The sequence below is a fragment of the Lepidochelys olivacea genome, assembly GCF_965140295.1.
Source record: "Lepidochelys olivacea isolate rLepOli2 genome assembly, chromosome: 1".
Classification (NCBI taxonomy): domain Eukaryota; kingdom Metazoa; phylum Chordata; order Testudines; family Cheloniidae; genus Lepidochelys; species Lepidochelys olivacea.
In genome coordinates this window covers 189,350,301-189,369,132 of record NC_140411.1, presented here as the reverse complement: position 1 = coordinate 189,369,132, position 18,832 = coordinate 189,350,301, and the positions used below count along the sequence as shown (strand labels likewise).

Here is an 18,832-nt window from a genome sequence, read left to right as displayed (position 1 = left end):
ACAATTAACATACTGGGGTATTTCACTGAGAGAGACAAGGGTATTCCATCTCAAGTGCTTTTACATTTTTTAACTTTATGAGGTGGAGAAACATCCCCCAAAACCCAGTGTCTCTCTTCCTAAATTTGCACTATCAATCCTGGCTATAAAAATTATGCTCAATTCCATAAATTGATCCGTCCAAAAATTAAAACAGGCCTTTGAACAATGTATTCCTAAATAGTGCTAATTAATCTCGCTCCAGAACCAAGTGTTCTCCAATACAAAACAAGCCAAATCAACGGTGGCACATGCAAAATACAAGTGCCAAAGCTAATGAAGTTTAAAAAAAAAAGTGTTTGTTCTACATGAATAAACACTTTTTACATTATGATTATTTTTATGGCATACACTAAAGAGATTAATGTGATGTTAAATTTGTACACAGCAATTTCTTCTCACTCTGTTTCCATGCAATGCATGCAGTTAAATATAACTCATCAAGCAATCTGCTCTACAATTTCCAGCATCCAAAGTTTGGCAAATTTAAAAGTGGTAACAGCTAACAGAAAAACTGGTTAGATGTGGAAAACGAGGACCTGGTAAATCCATCATACAGAAGGAAGAAAAAGGGGGAGAGGGAGGAAGATACTGAATTACCTCATTATTCTATCACCTATTGCTGTTCCTCTGATATTAAATCTAGTGAAGGGAACAATAGTTAAAGTCATTCACAAATCCCGTGTACTGAGTTTTTAAAGATTAGAGTCTATTACAGAATGTGTTCCGATTATTTCAAAGATTCTACTTCTTCCATACGAGTTAATACATGAAAAACATTTTAATTTCAATCAATCCTCCCCCCAGTTTTTGCATATTTTTATTAGTACACAATAAGTTTTTGTAAATACAGGTTTTATAAAATACAGTAATTACTCATCAATTGAATTGTAGCAGGTGTGGCAGCAAGTTGCATAAACATTTCCATTGCAAATTCTCTATTTTGAGTCCCTTATGACTTCAAATTTTCCACTAATTGGACTGATTTTCGAGGCTTAGTCTCTGCTCAGAGGTGACCTTTTATCAGAAAGTTTGAATCGAACCAATTCGGCCGTTTGAATATGTAAATAGCCCTCACTGGGAAGTGCCTTGGACTATTCAGGTGAAAACTGATTTTGATCTGACATGATGTTTGATGGTTATAATTCAATTGTGTGCACTTGCAGAACACTTTGCAAAGTATTTTCTCACTAAGCCCACAGAGTTCACAGCTAAGGAAGGCCATGCTTTCTGCACATACACGACTAACTTTGCTGCGTTTTGAGAAGTTTGTGCACATCTAACTTAGAAGATATTTAGCTGCTTTGGCATGCAACAAAAGGGACTCTTCTCCCCATGGACTCCACAAGGAGCACAGGAGAGAAGTCCCTTCTGCAGACCTTGTAGGGTAAGTGACAATGTTCCAGCAGCATCTAGTCAAATAGTTTCACAATATGAAATTTATTTTCATCCTTATTCTTTAAATATACCCTAGGAAATTCCATCAGATAATTGTTCACGGGTGTATTAAAAATGTCATATTAGATTAGTTAACTAGACCAACTACTATAAAATAGATTTCAAGAGCCAAGCATTTCACTTCTTTTAGTCAATATAGTCTTCACCATTTCCTAAGGTAATGTTATACTATAGCAGCAGAGGTACTAAAGGAAAAGAATGAGATGGCCATTCCATCCTAAGTCTCCCATTTTCAGTTCTGGGAGATAATGGCTCATGGCTGGTCTCAGCCCAAATCGTAACAACTCCGGAGAGTTTGGGCAGTTTCACAACTATGTAAACCTGTAAAAATACTTGTTTTGGACTTTAAAACCACTGCTGTGGACTTTTTCTATGTTCAAACAACAAACAGCTTTTTAAAAGATATATTTCCATTGCATTCAAGATAAACAGAGAAATAGTTACATGGGAATCACTGTAAGGAATGCTATGTCAGATAAGTAAAATGAAAATATTAAATTATAGGTCTACTATATTTTTTTTAGTTTTACCTTTTTGACAAATTGACATAAGATTTTTTTCCCAGAATTTAATTGCTTTCTATTTAACATCTATTTAATCTTTATTGTAAGTCTAAATACTAAATCATACTAATATTGGGCAACAGATTGACTGCTACTTTAGACTCCAAACATATCTAAGTTATGTGCATTAGATGATAAATCCTGGTTAATTGACTTGAAGACCAGGATGTTTTTATATACTTTATAGAAGCTCTCTTTGGTGCTGTTGTTTTAGGAATAACAAAGTAGGTTCAGATTTCATGTTTCCATATCTATAGCATAGGTCTACTGGTACAGTTAAATTTAGGACAAGCTTTTTGTTTGCAGACACCATGTTCTGTATTCCTTAAGTCAAGCGCTAGAGAGAGTTGGTCCTGTGGATAGATTCCCAGAATACATAACAGAGGGTCAAATAAATAGAGCCAGTTCCCAGTTTGGAACACATTAAAAGTTGGATTAGGTATCTAAATGAGTGCACATAATGGGAGATCCCTAAAAAACATATGAATGATGCATAATGAATCACATTTAGAACATCTGAAGTGTAGATTTATATTCATTTTGTTCAAAATTGAAGGAAAGTAGTAAAAAGTTCATGAAGCATGAAGTACTATATTTGCTTTTTAAGGATTAGAAACAGGTTGCAAAGGGGTATTCAAGTGCTTCTGCCACTAATTAATCTTAGGAGGAACTGTAAGATCTTGACTCCAGAGTACAGAATTTGGGGTATACACTTGCCAGCATTCCTCAACAGAAAAATTGTACATTATAGACAAGGGCTAATTTGGGTTATGTCGCTATCTGAATTTTTCTTCTACATCATTCGTTGCTAACTCTGGTATTTCTCCAATGTCTCGGAAGTGTTTAACTTGTAGATACATATAGAAATCCAGAGATCAAACTTTATTCTAAGCAGTTCAAAGTTCAGTAATGTTATACTCTGGAAAAGGTCTCCAATAGTCAACAGGATTTTAGCATCCCTTCTTTGAAAGTTAGTGTCTCCTTTTCCTAGAGGAACAGACCAGATATTCCCATGAAGTCAATGAGAATTTTGGCACTTTGTCAAGGTACCTGATTATATTTTTCTATATTTACAGAGGTGCCCCCTACTATAGCATGTAATCTAATCACCTGAGGGACCCAAATGTCTTTACCATAAATCATATTGAAAAGAATAAAGGGTGAGCAATGTACTACATCAGTACTTTGTCACGAGGGGCTGTTTCTCTGCAGCCCAAATATATTGAATTACGGCTGTCCAGCAATAGAATTTCCAACCGGGAAAGTAAACACATCCTTTTCTGTCTCTGGACTCTCAACAAGCTGATTTGTGGTCGTTTTCCATACTCCATCAAGGTCTGTTACTTTAAATATCAAATAGATAACAACAATGGAATGAATTTTAGGAAGTACAACACTCAGTGAAGCATGCTAATTTATCAAGCTGACTTGGCCAAACAGATAATGGTAAAAACAATGAGGAGTCCGGTGGCACCTTAAAGACTTAGTCTTTAACTTAGTCTTTAAGGTGCCACCAGACTCCTTGTTGTTTTTGTGGATACAGACTAACATGGCTACCCCTCAGATAATGGTAAAGTAAATTATCTTTAAGGGTATCGCTGAACAGGAGCTGGGAAGTAAGATTCCCAGCTCAGGTAGACACACATATTTTCAGGTGCTAGCTCTGCTTGAGCTAGTATGCTAAAAACAGCGGCGTTACCAGTGGCACAGATGGGGGCTTGGGCTAGCAGCCTGAGTACAATCCTGCCTGCCTCCTTCGGCATGGACTTGGGCAGCCAGCTCAAGCAGCTGGATCACACTATTTTTTAGGTGCTAGCTCGAGCAGAACTAGTGTTTGTAGGCTAGTCAAGTGAGAATTCCAACTCCCATCTGCTGTGTGGATGTACCAATAAAGTCCTGATGCAAGATATACAAAAGTAGTTCTACATTTAGTATAACTTTCCATACTATTGAACAAAACGTTAAAGAGTCTTGAAGGATAGGTGCAAATAAGCATCACCTCTGACTTGGTCATATTTACATGAAAGAGCTACATGATAATGTTTTTGGCATCTATGGACTAGTCTACTCTAGAAGCCATACACTGGCTCAGCTACACCAATGCAGTGCATCTGGCGAAGATGTTCTATGCCAAGGGAAGAGAGCTCTCCTGTGGGCATAATAAATCCACCTCCGCGAGAAACTGTAGCTATGTCCTGCCGACATAGTGCTGTTCACACCAGCGCTTGTAAATTACAATGACCTGTCGCTTGGGGAGTAGCTTATTCACACCCCTGAGTGACGTAAATTATACTGAAGTAAGTGGTAGTGTAGACTGGCCTAAGACTTCTTTAAGCTATTAAATGGAGACTTATGTTTCACTCTGATCAGGCAGAATGTCATTACCAAAGACCAAAATTTTACGTTTTTTGAAGTACTGGGATGTCCTGAATACCTGAAAGCCTCTGATAGCTATTACACCTTGAGACATGCAGCCTAGAGAACATATTTAAATCTGAGATCTAAGAATCCTAAAACTCTTATCTATGGAAATCCTCCCAAATCCCACTCCATTCACAAGGTCATGAACATTCTCATCTGACTCTTTTCCCAAAGTAATATACTTCAGATTCCTCTTCCTAGCTGCAGATACCCTCTGAACCTCATCTCTTCTCAAGACCTGGTACCACAATATGCACACATTTGAATGTACAGTCTGAATACATGTAATTTGCAGATATTGGGGCAGTTGGCCCTGGGATAGAAGTAAAGAGGAGTTGGGCATGGTGGGTTTGTTATTAGGGAAAGGGTTTAGTCACTGGTATAGTACTAACAATTTTGTAAATCAAGGATCATATGTGGCAGTACATTAAAATTACAAGGAGCTGAATTCAGTACTCACTCAGACAAACTCACTGACTACAAAAAAGGTTTTGTCTGAATAAGTTGTACTGAAGAGGATTCACAGTCAGCTTCCAAGACTGCCAGTGTGGTCTTTAACTGGAAAAATCATGGTTTTCCCTCACACACAAACCCTTGCCACTTATATACCAATAGTTTGAAAGGTATTCTAAAATCCTGAAACCAGAGGGAAAAAATTTGAATTTTATTATTTAACCTTGTCACCATTCAGCTATGTAGGAAAGCTCTGCTCCTTATACATATACACAAGAACAAACTGAAGTGAATGAGGCATTAAATCTAATTTTAATCAAAAGCCTGGAGGCAATCCTAAACCACATTGGGCTGTACAGCCATTCAATGGAAAAAGGCAACCATTATAGTTTGGTTTTTATTTTCATATGAAATATTTAACCGTATCAACTTCAGTGCAGTTAACATATACTAGATTTACACTGGTGTAACTAAGAGCAGAATTTGGGCTTACATTCGTCACTGATGCAGTCAGATACAGACAAGGGAGAAGTCTGTAAAATTAAGTGTAATATCCACTCACGGCACTACTGCAATCTTTATCAAATAATCAACAGAACACCCGATAGGGATAAAAAAATTATGAGAGGGGAACTTAAGGAAGATGCTAGGTTCCTGGCCCAAGGTCACAAAGGAAGTACATATCAGAGATGGGATTAGAATTTGGGAGACTTGATTCATAGCCTTGTGTTCAAACCAGCAGACCACACCATATGCTGTCCCTCCTGAGGAAATTGACTTAAAATCTTTGTCTCTAACTACTAAGATTCTAATGCTACACATAATACTCCACTGAGTGAGGCAGTGGTCCTGTGGAAAAATAGTATGTAGTCATGTAACAAAAGACTAACATTATGCATACACATAAGGTGGACAAATTAAAGTTGCACAGGCAACCTTAAATCTGGCATTTCCTAACTTTTCAGTGTAACCTTAGTAATGTTCTTTTAACAGTTTGTGTAATTTTTAGTTTTTTGTTATTTTTTAAAGGAACTGAAATAATAGTTATTCCATCATGTGGCATCATATTGACACCCACATAGGTTATCAACAGGGTGGAAACCTTTATATCCATCACAGTGGCAGAGCTTTGTTCAACTAGTAGCAGTAGTAGGTTGTCATCCTCTATGTGAGCCAGCAGAGGAATGGTGAGACTCAGGAATTTTGGGTTCCACTCTAGGCTCAGGAAGGAAGCATGTTGTAGTGGATACAGACTCTTCTACACATTCCTACCCAGCTTGATTCCTTTTGCCTCCTCCTACCCAACATGTCCTTGGTCCCAAGTTCTCTCTCTTCCCCACCTTGGCTCCTCATCCCAGTCTCCTCACCTAGCCAGTCTCAGACTCCATTCCTCAAAGCTTCTCATCCCAGTCCTACCCCCGAAGCTCCTTCTCACCAGTCTCCTTGCTCTGCTAGTCCCAGTTCCTTCCTCCTGGCTTCTCATCCAATCTATTTCCCCACCACTACCATGGTCTTCAGTTGCCCCCGCATACCCAGTCCCCGTCTCCATCCCTGGGCTCCCTATTGAATCTCAGTGTCTCCCCCATCTCAGCTCGTCACAGTCTTTGTCCAGTCAGTCCCAGTTTATCCCCTGAACCTTGTTAGATCTGTCTCCCTTTTCCCTTCATTTCCTGTCCCCGACTCCACTGGTTCTCAGTCCCAGTCTTCCTCTCCCATCCCTTCAGTCTCCAGTCCCAGGATCGTCCTACAGAGTCTTTGCCCCAGCTTACTTCTCCCTTAAGACTCCACAGGTCTAGCTTTTTTTCCCCCTTTTGTATTTGTATCAGGCTGGTTTGTCACCAGGGGGAGTCACTGAGCACAGGACAGACAGGCTTCCTGCTCTCAATTCAGGAACCCGGATGCAGTACAGTTTATAGCAACCCAGAGCTGCAATGTCAGGCAAAGTCCTGCTCAGCCCCAGGCTGGCATATACCCAGTGCATATGGAATCTCTGGGGTATTTAGCTGCTAAAATCTAAGAAGTCTCTCCTGAGCATGTGAGAACTATGATTTTTCAAAGGCTTATAACTTGACCAAATTTGGGCAGATTTTCATGGGTTCAGCAAAATGCACAATCCTGACACACAGGCCACCCCCTACCAAATTTCAAGTCCCTGATCCAAAACTTTTCAAACAAAATGTCAGATTGTTTTGTTTTTTAAAATGGGTAAAATGTCAATTACAGTGGGAGGCTTTGATACACTGCTCAGTGTTCTGGGCTATGATGTCATCTACGGACACAGACATGAAGTCAAGCCTCAGAGCGGCAGCCATGTTAGTCTGGATCTGTAAAAGCGGCAAAGAGTCCTGTGGCACCTTATAGACTAACCGACGTATTGGAGCATGAGCTTTCATGGATGAATACCCACTTCGTCGGATGCATGTCATTAGTTTGTTAGTCTATAAGGTGCCACAGGACTCTTTGCCGCTTTTAGACATGAAGTCCTATATTTAAAAAAATCTCCTCAGCTATGCAATCCCTTGGAAAATTCCTACTTTGCAGAACTTATGAATCCCAGGGAAAACAGGATGAGTCATTCATTGCATCCACCCTCCAAGACCTAAATATACATCAAAGAGCCAATATGAAACAGAAAACAATTAAGGAGGACATTAAAGTTGATGCCAAGTTAATTTCTTTAGCAACAGTACAGCTAATTTTCAACTATTTGCATTTCCAGTGTACATAATTAACAGAAACATAACCTCTATCCCATACAAATACAGTGTTAAGTATGTCCCAAAAGAGAGATGTACCATATCCTAAGGTGCAACTGAAAGTGAGAATAAAAATTTTAAAAATATATTGCCTTGAGTCCAATAGCTGAAAGTTTGCCTAATAAATTATGATAGTATTTGAATAGTCCAGGCATTGATGTTAACAGCATATTTTGGTGAATGGGAGGATTATTATGTCAATGATGGATTAAGATGTCAAGTATACGATATATAGGAAACTTTCTTAGCAACAATGGTCAAAAAAGGTTTGGGGTTTTTTTGCAACCATAATTTTCTAGTAACTCTCAATCATTATTAGTCCTGTCCATATTGGTATTCAGAAGTTAACAAGAGAAAAAGGATAAGAAAGTTCTCTTCTCATGAGAGAGAAAAAGGAAAATTCAAAATTATTTCATCAACCACCAATGGAGAAAAGGCACAGTATATCAAACATACGCTACAGCAAAATGCAGCGCTGCTTACCAATAGTGAGTACTTTTGCAAACCAAGGATGTTTACAGTGCAGATAGGCAAACTGTAGACCATTGTATCTGTGACAGATGGGCAACTTCCTGCAATAACCTTGTAAGACCTTACTGTATTAAGTTTACGTATCATTGTGAGCCAGGATTGTAAGTAACCTTTCCAGGTGTGAGATGAGACTGATACAAGACCTGGGAGCTCAAAAGACTGTACTGAAAATGTGCCAGACAATTATGAAGTTTTGAGACAGAAAGTGGTAAGTGGATTTCTTGGGGGATCCCGAGGGAGAAGTTAATGCAAACACCCCACCTCCGGTTATGCAGAAACCCAGCCTTTTGAAGCTACTCCCTGAGGACAGGGTCTTTGTCTGCAGATTTCTATGTTTCTATGACTACCTGTTACAGAAGGCCAACATCAAAGGCCAAGGTAATATAAAGAAAAGGGTAATCTGCCCCGCCTTCATTCTGGTTTGGGACCTAAGGTGGATGAACTTGTAACCATGATGAAAACCCAGCTGTGGATGTTGAAGGACTAAAACCTACCAGAGCCCTAGGTTGGAGTTGAGGGTGACCTCCGATAAGCTTTTTAGCATGCATGTATGTTTTTATTGTTTTAAGTTAAAGCATTACAGAGAAAACATATTAAGAATGAATGTGCTTGCTTAGAAGCATCTGCGTGGTAATTATAATCTGGGGCAATACACAGGTCATAACCCTGGGAGAGAAGGCAAAACAAAAGCACTGGCCTTTTAGGAAGTCTGGCTGGCTGGGAGATCAGTGTAAATCAGGAAGCTGTAGAACCTTAAAAACCCCAGTCAGAAGGGAGTGAGATGCGGGTCTCTGGCCAGGAAAGGTGATATCTGGGAGCCAGAAGCCCAAAGTGGATGCCACTGGTGGACCATGGAAGGGGAATACAGGTGCTGTTGCCCTGAAATTGTGACAGTATCCTAACATGCGTTGAGAACAACACTGATTAACTGCAAATATTTATCAATGGGGAACTAAGATAAAAAGCTGTTTTTATTCCTTTAGCAAGAAATACACAAACACAACAAGTATTAGGTTTGTATGAGTTTCTTTTTTAAAAAAATATATATCCTAACTAGATGCAGCCTTCAAGGTTCCTGTTGTTGATGAGGCGCTCTGGGCCACAAGCTTTAAGATCCTTCTGTAAGGGGCTGGGGCATCAGTTCCTAGTTTTCCCTCAGAAAATACTGATGCCAAATAATAGAAAAGGAAAGAATTCTACTAACCTATGTCCTGGTCCTCCTCGATACCTTGCACCAGGTATCAGGACAGGGTCATCATCACTATCATCAGTTTCTTGGAAAGCAGTGCTTCTCGTGGATGATTCTTCATGACTTGCAAGCCCTGAGGAGTCTGGCTGCGGTTGACGTTCATGGTTTGTATTAACTGGATTGGCAGTGGACTCTGTACTTTGACGACTTGAACTCTCTTGCTCTTTGCTTTTTTCACCTGAAGGTCCTTCCTCTGGGTTCCTACAGATGCTGTCAAGATTGGGATCACTTTCTCCTTCTGTGCTGGTTCCAGGATGCTCAGATACATCCTTATCTGACACAGCTAACAGAAAAAGGCGGTCAAAATTAGCCACTGACAGCACTGATAGTTATAGTTTACTTAGGAAGACGTTGTTATAAATGTTATAAATAAATTTTGTGTTTGGCTTGGCTTTACCCTTTTTCAGCCAGACAATCATATGAAGAAACAGCAGACAAACCTGTTTTTGTTCTCTCTACAGCTTCATCTATAGGTTTCAACTCTTCAGCACTTGTGACTTCCTCATGCAATTCTTTACAGACTCCTGAAATTAAACACCAGATCATATAATCATTTCAGTAACATGAGTATACACCATAAGTCTTGTAGAACATTGGAATTGCTACACTGGGTCAAGCCACTGGTTCATGTAGACTGGTATGCTACGTCCCGTAGGTGCCCATATCTAATGCTTCAGGGGAAGACAAAAAGACCCCATAAATCCACTTACCAATTGTTCAGTTTGGTATATCAGAGAATAAAAGTGGGGTGGGAAGATTCTTTCTTGGTCCATGCTACAATTCAATACTTGATCATACAAGTATTTTAGTAGCTAATTTACTTTTAATGTTGTGAAACAGAAGATGTGATAACTCATAGTTATGATTACCTAGAGTTACAAAGGTTAATTAACTTATTTAAAGGTAATCTTCATATCTCTAGGCATTTCTTTGGAAATCCTCACTATATACTCACTGATACAGCCATTGCTCCAATTGTCTCCTGTAGCAATGAATCCAGCAGGTTGACTGAATTCAGCACAATACATTTTTCTCCAGATTTACACCTTAACATTGTATGCCCCCTTTATAAGCTGCCAACTTTAACTGTCCATTTACTAAACGGATTAACAAGTGAAAACAGGAGGATTTTTAATGTAAATTTTAATGTTGTTTAAAAGTTAACAGCCCTGAAGACCAGAGTCCCCTAATTATCCAGAGTACAGATACAGCATAGACATGGTGGTACAAGCTTTCTCTACTCCACCAAAGTTCTTTAATTCTGGCCTGGAAAAAACTCCTCCTCAAGGGGACAGTAAAAACTATTCACTGTTCTCCCATAATACAAAGAAATAAAGGACAAGAAGTTCAGAATTAAGAAAAACATTAGTTTCTCTTATACATAGCTACATGCCTCTTCAGTTGACAACTGGAATTAGTTTTGTAAAGCAAATAATTTGTTGCCTCCCTGAGCTCTGTTATCCGTTTTGCCTTCTTGGAAATAAATGAGAAAAATAATGTTGTATTAAGGTTACATTCTGCCCTCATTTTGGTATGTGAGAGACTCCCACTGAGTTCAATTGTAGCCATGAGTAGAACTGGGACCTTACCATTACAGGAAAAACTACGTATCTTACTTGTTTCTTCATTTTCTGGTGTTGTCTGTTCTGAGCTGTGTGTTCTTAAAGCTTCTTCCTGGCCTTCAGGTTTGCAGTGACTTCCACTCCCTCTCGAACTCGAAGTTGTGCTGCTCCTAACAACAAAGCACGTGTAAAATGGTTCAGTAATGAGGCAAAGACACAAGCAGACTCCATTTTAAATCAAAGGGACAACCACAAAGCACAACATCCCTACAACTTATTACTATAAGTAATTACAAAACAAATACAGATAAAGTCAGATGTTTGGAGCCAAATTTTCAGAAGTAGCTTCTAAAATGTGGCCCTCATTTTATAAAGGTGGAATCCTTAAGGGCTTGATTAAGCAAAATATATGACTACATCTAATCTTATTTTTTGGTTGTTGTGTCCATTGCCTTGAATTACCTTTTACAAATCTTTTTAATCACTGGAACATCATGTAAGAAATTACAACGAAGTTATTAAAGTAGTAAAACCCTAAATCTGTACTAAATGAGATTTTGAGAACCAGGGCTAAAAAATTCCATGCAGATGCGTGTCATAACTTCACAAGAATTTATTGGTCTGCAAAACCATGCACCATGGATTTGATGAAGTAAGTATATAGCATATAAAGACAGAAACAGAAGCCCTAACTTGCAGCTGTAGTAAGAAAAGGAAGAGACATGAACTAAGGTGTGTACATGAATAATCTGTTATAACATACTGTCTATGTTACCTTAAACCAGTCTTTTTATGTTGTAATAACCCATACATGTTTTAACCTAGACTGTAAACTTTCCACAGCAAGGACCAGACTTCTGCTATGTTCTGTAAAATGAATAAATAACTTTTGGCCATGCCACAAATAATAAACTATTACAGGGACTAAAGTGGTCACCTTTAAAATATCAAAATTTAACATATGTTACTATTAAGTGGTATTTGAGGTCTGTTTTCCCCCTACGCTTAGAGTAGGTGGGACATCTGTTGGCAAATGTTTTTTCTTTTTAAATGGGGAAAATGGCTCCTTCTCAATTAACATATAGAACTGCCTCCATGTCTTGAAAGACCTTTAGAATAGTTTTATCCTTATGAAACAAAGTTCTTTTCCTCCTGGGGTCTCATGTTTTAACTCACTCTGCTCCTCTTTTTGTTCCCAACTTACAACCACCACAACCATAAAACGAAAACCTTTCTGAGCACCATCTCAATGAAAGTGGAGGTGAATATTCAATCTTGCACCTTTTCTTTGTTGCTGGACTGAGAAAACTCACTCTTGTGGACAAGGAAGGAAATGAAGATGGGTAGAATGATCATAAGTGGGACTTTCAGGTCTATGAAAGGTGAGGTGAGGTAGCTAGTCTCTTACACCATTTGTTGTTCTTTCAACCATTGCTGGGCACATGCAAATCCTTGCTAGCCCTGAGAACATTCTCCTGGCTTGGGAATTTTGGGGATCAGTTCACATGGCATTAGGAATGAGTCATAGCTACCATGAAGGTGCTTGGATTCTGCTCATCTTATCTGGATGGTAATTGTGGAACTCCTGTTGCTATGTCTATTGACTTAAGATCCTAATATACAATCTCTGGAACATGAATTACTTGTCTCAAGAAAGGACTAGAGATCCAAGCACTTTAACACTTACCATCCTGGATAATTTACATGTGGTTGAGTGAGTTTGAGGTAAAGACTACCTTTAGAGAACACCCTTGAACTACTGCAGCTTTTCTGCTGGTCTCCCATTGAGCTGACCTGAGGTGATGGGGAAATGATGTGGAGTGCCAAATAATCTTGGTTTTCTTGGTGCCTCCATTTTCTGCTCTTTGTTGTCCTCCATAGTAGGTATTAGCAAAGTAAGGCACACTATGCAGTAAATTAGATTGTGGAGAGGCCTTATAAACTGAAAGAAGCATCTAGCACACAACCACGGCTAAACTAAAGGGCCACTTATATAATCTTGCCCTGGTGGTGGGAACAGCAGCCAGCCAATAAAGGAAACAAGACAGAATAGGCGAATCTCTAAGAAACTGGTCAGAAACATGATAAAGTTCAGGCTCATTGCTGGAAAAGAGTTAAGACAACAAACAAGAAAAGAGGATAGAAAATAAGGAAAAAGTTCCATTGGAGACCAGGAGGTTTCTGCTACTTCTTCCAGCAGTCTCTCAGAGACATAAGCTTTCTGACAACCTCTTCCTATTGGCATGTCTTAGACAGACATTCCCTGACTGGCAGCTCTGATTCTGGGTCCACATGTGGTAGGAAAACCCTAGTAAAAGAAAAGGAGGACTTGTGGCACCTTAGAGACTAACAAATTTATTTGAGCATAAGCTGTAGCTCACGAACGCTTATGCTCAAATAAATTTGTTAGTCTCTAAGGTGCCACAAGTCCTCCTTTTCTTTTTGCGGATACAGACTAACACGGCTGCTACTCTGAAACTTAGTAAAAGAGTGGTGAATAGGCTTTTTTCCCTGACAAACCAGGAGTTTTACTCCTGTACAACCAAAACAGCTACATGAACGCAAGATTGAGTCCACTCTGACTCATCCATCAACAAGTGTCGGCCAAATCAAACCACTACAGGTGATTATGTAAGAGAAAGAAAGAACACGTGGATTTGCACATGCCAAATGGAGTTTGTGATGAGAATTGCAAGAAAAAAGAATTTAACCTGTAAACTGAGCGCAATTGATATGGAACCACTGAGGAAAAAACAAATACAAATTCCTTTAGTAACTTTCAGAATCACTTTTCTGTCTAATTGAAGTTTGAAGCTGGTTTTTGTGCTTTTGCCAGTTTAAAATCAGACTTTTAATGTTTTTGACCAGTATAGCACACAAAACTATGGTCGCTGAGTACTTTAGTAATGTAATTTTAGCACATTAAATACTACCAGTTGATAAAAGTAACTAAAAAATTTATTAAAAAACACAATAATAAGGAGTCCGGTGGCACCTTAAAGACTAACAGATTTATTTGGGCATTAGTCTTTAAAGTGCCACCGGACTCCTCATTTTTTTGTGGATACAGACTAACATGGCTACCCCTCTGATACATAAAAATTTATTAATGTTCTGCACCTCCCACAGAACATGCCTGTCCTAAAACATTCAACAATAACCACTGCAAAAACTATAAGTGTATGGTTAGTTAAAGCCAGCAGAAGACAGTCTTGCAACAATCTGAAGCATGCCAGATTTAGATTCTGACAGTCTATTTAAGATCTTCTATCATACCCATGACAAGAGTGTCTAGAGCCCAGATCTGTGTGGGTAGATTCAGAGAAGTCAATGGGACTCCATGTAGATATAAGGATCAGGGCTTAAGGCCTGGATTTTTAAAGGTTATTTAGGCATTGCTGCACTCAGTACTGTAACGCCTAACTAATTTAGCAGCCTAAATCTCATTTTCAAATGGGATTTAAGCATTTAGGAGTCAAAATCCGATTGAAACTGCTTAAGGAAGCAAGTTTCAAACTGTTACAGAGTACAATGTGTTTTATTTTTAGAACTGTAGTGTTTACTAAAAGTTAAAAATATTTTTCTCATTTTAAGTGTATGATAGCAGAGAGACCTTTTTCTTGGTATTATTACTCTACATATTAAACAATTTTAGAAAATTAAACCTGCCTCTTGGTAGCAGGGACAGAAGAGAATGAGTTATTACTGTTTGTCTCCCGAGAGTAAGAACTTCAGCTACTACAGTGATGGACATCAGTATAAAATAGGGCTGACCCAGGCCACTTAGATAGATTATCCGGTAGGATCAGTTTCTATTTTAAATGAATACACATACAAATTACATTAGTTTTCAAACATTAGCATCTTAACTATTTCAAAAAAAGTGTTAAGAACTAATACACCTAGGACATATAATAAAATAATTGCCTTATACATTTAACCTAAAAATATGAAGGCTTTTTTAAGTTTTAGGAGCGCAGAATACAGTCATTTAATATTACATATGTTTAGGAGATTAAAAAAATATAATGGAAAAGAATTTGTCTGCGTCCAGAATTAATGCTGGATTGCAACATGGCCATCTACATAGTAGTGAAATATAGTATTCAGTTTGTGAAACCAACTAAGAAACCGGAGACATACTAGCTGTGGGTTTGTTTGTTTGTTCTGGTGGGAAGGGGTGGTTAATGTGGGGTTTTTGGTCTAAGGAAACTTGCATCAAGATGTTGCAAATTTAAAAAAAAAAAGAAGACAAACAAAAACTATTCCTGGGTTACATACCAGTAACTGGAACTCTCCTATTGTGTAATCTCCTCCACTATTATCCCTGGTATTGTGGTGGCCCCTACCTATGGGCCCCTGTCAGAGACCAGGGCCCTCAGTGGAATTTTAAAGAGCTAAACTCTATGAATTTTCCACAAGAACCACCTTGCTAGACTTCAGCACTAAGTTTCACGTTGACTTTGAGCATGCACCATCAAATTGCCAGTCATCAACTAGCACTGCACCTCACCACATAAGCCCTCTGTCCTTCCTGTACAATGTAATACATAAGTGGAAGTGAATCCATGGAAAATAGTGATTGAAACTGTGCGCTAACCAATCAAGTTTTCTTCAGCTTATCACAGTTTCCCGCTCTTACCAGACTGACCACGTCTACACTACAAATTTTGGTCAATACAAGTTACATCGGCATAAAGCTGCCACAGTTACTATGTTGCTTGTGTGCATGCATACTGGGCTCCTTGTGTTGGTGCTATACATGCTCAACAGGAGTGCTTGTGTCGATGCACAGTGCAGCGCACCATAGGTAGGTATTCCACTCTGTTTTTGGAGAAGTTTTCACAATGCACGGGGAGGGGGGCGCAGAACTGAATTGCACAGGGGTGCCTGGGAACAAGAGGTCAACTTCCCAGCGTGCATCTGCCTTCATCCCATAATGTCACCTATATCACATAATTTTCATGCCTTTTTAAAAATCCCATTAACTTGAATGACCCTCCTCGCTGTCCGCCATCTCTGACAGAAGCGTGGAGCCTGCACAGCTCTGCACCATTGTCATAAGCATTGCAGACACAGGAAGCACTATCCTCTGTTATCTGCAGAGCCATAAGAAAAACTGAATGAGCAGGGAACATGACTATTTCTTGGAGAATAGATTTTGTGGGACGTAGTGGAAACCAATTCCAGGCTGTTGGTGGCATTCATGGTAGTGGAATGCTGCTCCTGGGCCCAAGAAACAAGCACTTACTGGTGGCATAAAGCAGGCTTTGGATGATGAACAGCGGCTGCAGAACTTTCCGATGCACAAATCTACATTCCTGGATCTGTACACCAAGCTTGCCCCAGCCCTCCAGCACAGGGACACCAAAACGAGAGCTGCACTCACCGTGGAGAGGCGAGTGGCAATAGCACTATGGAAACTTGCAGTGCCAAATTGCTACCAGTCAGTGGGAAATAATTTTGGAGTTGGAAAATCCATTCTGAGGGCCACTGTCATGCAAATGTGCAGGGCTATTAATCATCTCCGGCTGCACAGTACTATGACTGTCAGCAACGTGCAGGATATAGTGTATGTATTTTCAGCAAAAGGGTGTCCAAACTGCAGTGGAGCAACAGACAGCATACATATTCCTATTTTGGCACTAGACCACCTAGCCACAGAGTATGTCAACAGAAAGGGCTACTTTTCTACAGTGATGCAAGATTGGTGGATCAGCATAGACACTTTACGGACATAAATGGTAGCTGGTCAGGGATGGTGTGGGTGCTCACATCTTTAAGAACGCAGGACTGTTCAGAAAGCTACAAGCAGGGACTCTCTTTCCTGACTGATGGATTACTATTGATGATGTTGAAATGCCAATAGTGATCGTGGGAGACCCTGCCTACCCCTTGCTCTCTGGCACATGAAGCCATACCCCAGCCATATCAACAGCACCAAAGAAAGATGCAGCTACTGGCTCAGCAGATGCAGAAGACAGTTAAATGAGCTTTTAGTAGGACACCGACATTGTTTACTCACAAGACTGGATCATGGCGAAAAAAGCACCCCAATGATTATATCTGCCTCTTGTGTCCTGCATAGTATCTGTGAAGCAAAGGTGGAAAAGTTGCCACCTGGCTGGAGAACAGAGGTGAAGAGACTGTCTGCTGAGTTTGAACCACCAGACACAAAAGAACTCAACGCATAGCTATACGACGCAGGGAGGCTTTGGAAGAGCACTTTAACAGTAAGCCCTTGTAATGTCTTGTGCCATACCGTACTCTACCTGTCGCTGCTGTATTGGGGCCTGTTAGGAATTGTGTGGTGCTTCATGTATGTCTATGAATATAGCTCTTTCAATGCAACTATTACATTTTGCGGTGCTTACTGCAGATCTATGATTATTACACCGTGTTTGTCACCGATCCTATGAGTTGTGTCACACTGTACAGTAGCAAGTAGGCGGGTGCTTTCAGAACTACTATGTACTCCAACATATGTTGTGAACTAACGAACAGGAATGATTTTCCAAATAATACAATTTTATTCAGTACCAAAATCAGTGGCCAAAAAAAAAAAAAAAAAAGACTTGCAATTTAAAAGCAAATACATAAAAAACTTAATATATTAATGAAACAGAACTTAACAAGGGGAAAAAACATTCATGTCCATTTTGCCTACACATACAGCAACAGTGGCTTTCACAAGTCAGGATATGTGAAGCTTGCTGTGTCCTTAATGTCATCTAGCATGAAGTGGTAGGGGTAGGAATGCAGGTCCTGACGCGGGGGTTGGACCAGATGACCTCCTAAGGTCCCTTCCAACCCTGATATTTTATGATTCATGTAGCAGGAGGTGTAAGAAGCTGCTGCAATGGAGTTCTCCATGTACTGCAAAGGGAGGCAAACCCATGGTTGTTGAACGTGCAGGCAGTGGTATTGGGACGATTTTTATAGTGGGGATGCTGAAAGCCATTGAACAAAACTCTAAACCCTTTATATGATGGAAACCACTTCAAGCCAGCGGGTGCTACCGCATCCTCAGCACCACTAGTTACAGCACCCCTGCCTGCAGCTCCACAAGAGTCTGCAGCATCTGTGTTTGCCAACGGAGAAGCCCCATTATGTCCTGATGCATCTCCCTCTCCTTTTTCCTGCTGGGACTCTCTCCTCTCTACTCTTCTCTTCTCCACGATGCCTGCTGTATTCACCCTCAGGCCCTCTGCTCACGGTCTGATCAGCACAGGTTACAGGATCTCATTGAACATGTAATTCCAAGTCCTCTTCTTTCACCTTATCTGGCTCAGGCATTCCACGGATCTGCAGAAGGAACCCCTCAACGCCACAACTGCAGTAGCTGCAGATAAAACACACAGTGGTACCGTTATCAATACAGTCACAAGAGAAAGCAAAAGTTAAGATTCAAAAAGCCCTTCCTTTGCTCCTCTAAAGTTTTACACAAGACTTGCTTATTGACACTTCAATAAGGGGTGGTTATTTTATCAGATATCTTATTCCTGAAGGTAACAAAGGCAGAGAAAGCACAGCTACTGCTGGGGGCCCATATATTGTTAGCCTATGTACTGCAATGGTGCCTGTCGAAGGTATTGCTGACTGGTGTGGGAAAGCGTCCTACCATCGAAGAAGAAATAAGGCAGCCACCCTAGAAACCTTCAGGAGAGGACTGCAGAGTACCCCCATGGAAGGCTCATTGAGATCTCTCAGGATTAAAGGGATGTTCCTGTGTACATAAACAGCTCCACATGGGCCCCCTTGCCTAACTCTATAGGGGAATTAAAAGCAGATAACAACACT

General features: G+C 39.9%; 1 protein-coding gene across 2 annotated transcripts in view; it reads right to left on the bottom strand.

Moving 5' to 3' along the window:
• The window catches only part of DCAF6 (DDB1 and CUL4 associated factor 6), a 158,076-nt gene that overhangs the window by 24,486 nt on the left and 114,758 nt on the right, over positions 1-18,832 (bottom strand). For both annotated transcript variants that reach the window (XM_084648852.1, XM_084648853.1), the window contains 3 exons: positions 11,087-11,202; positions 9,911-9,994; positions 9,426-9,753 (listed from right to left, as the gene is read on the bottom strand). In XM_084648852.1, coding sequence (XP_084504978.1) covers positions 9,426-9,753; positions 9,911-9,994; positions 11,087-11,202 — 528 coding nt within the window. The remainder of the gene's footprint in view (positions 1-9,425; positions 9,754-9,910; positions 9,995-11,086; positions 11,203-18,832) is intronic.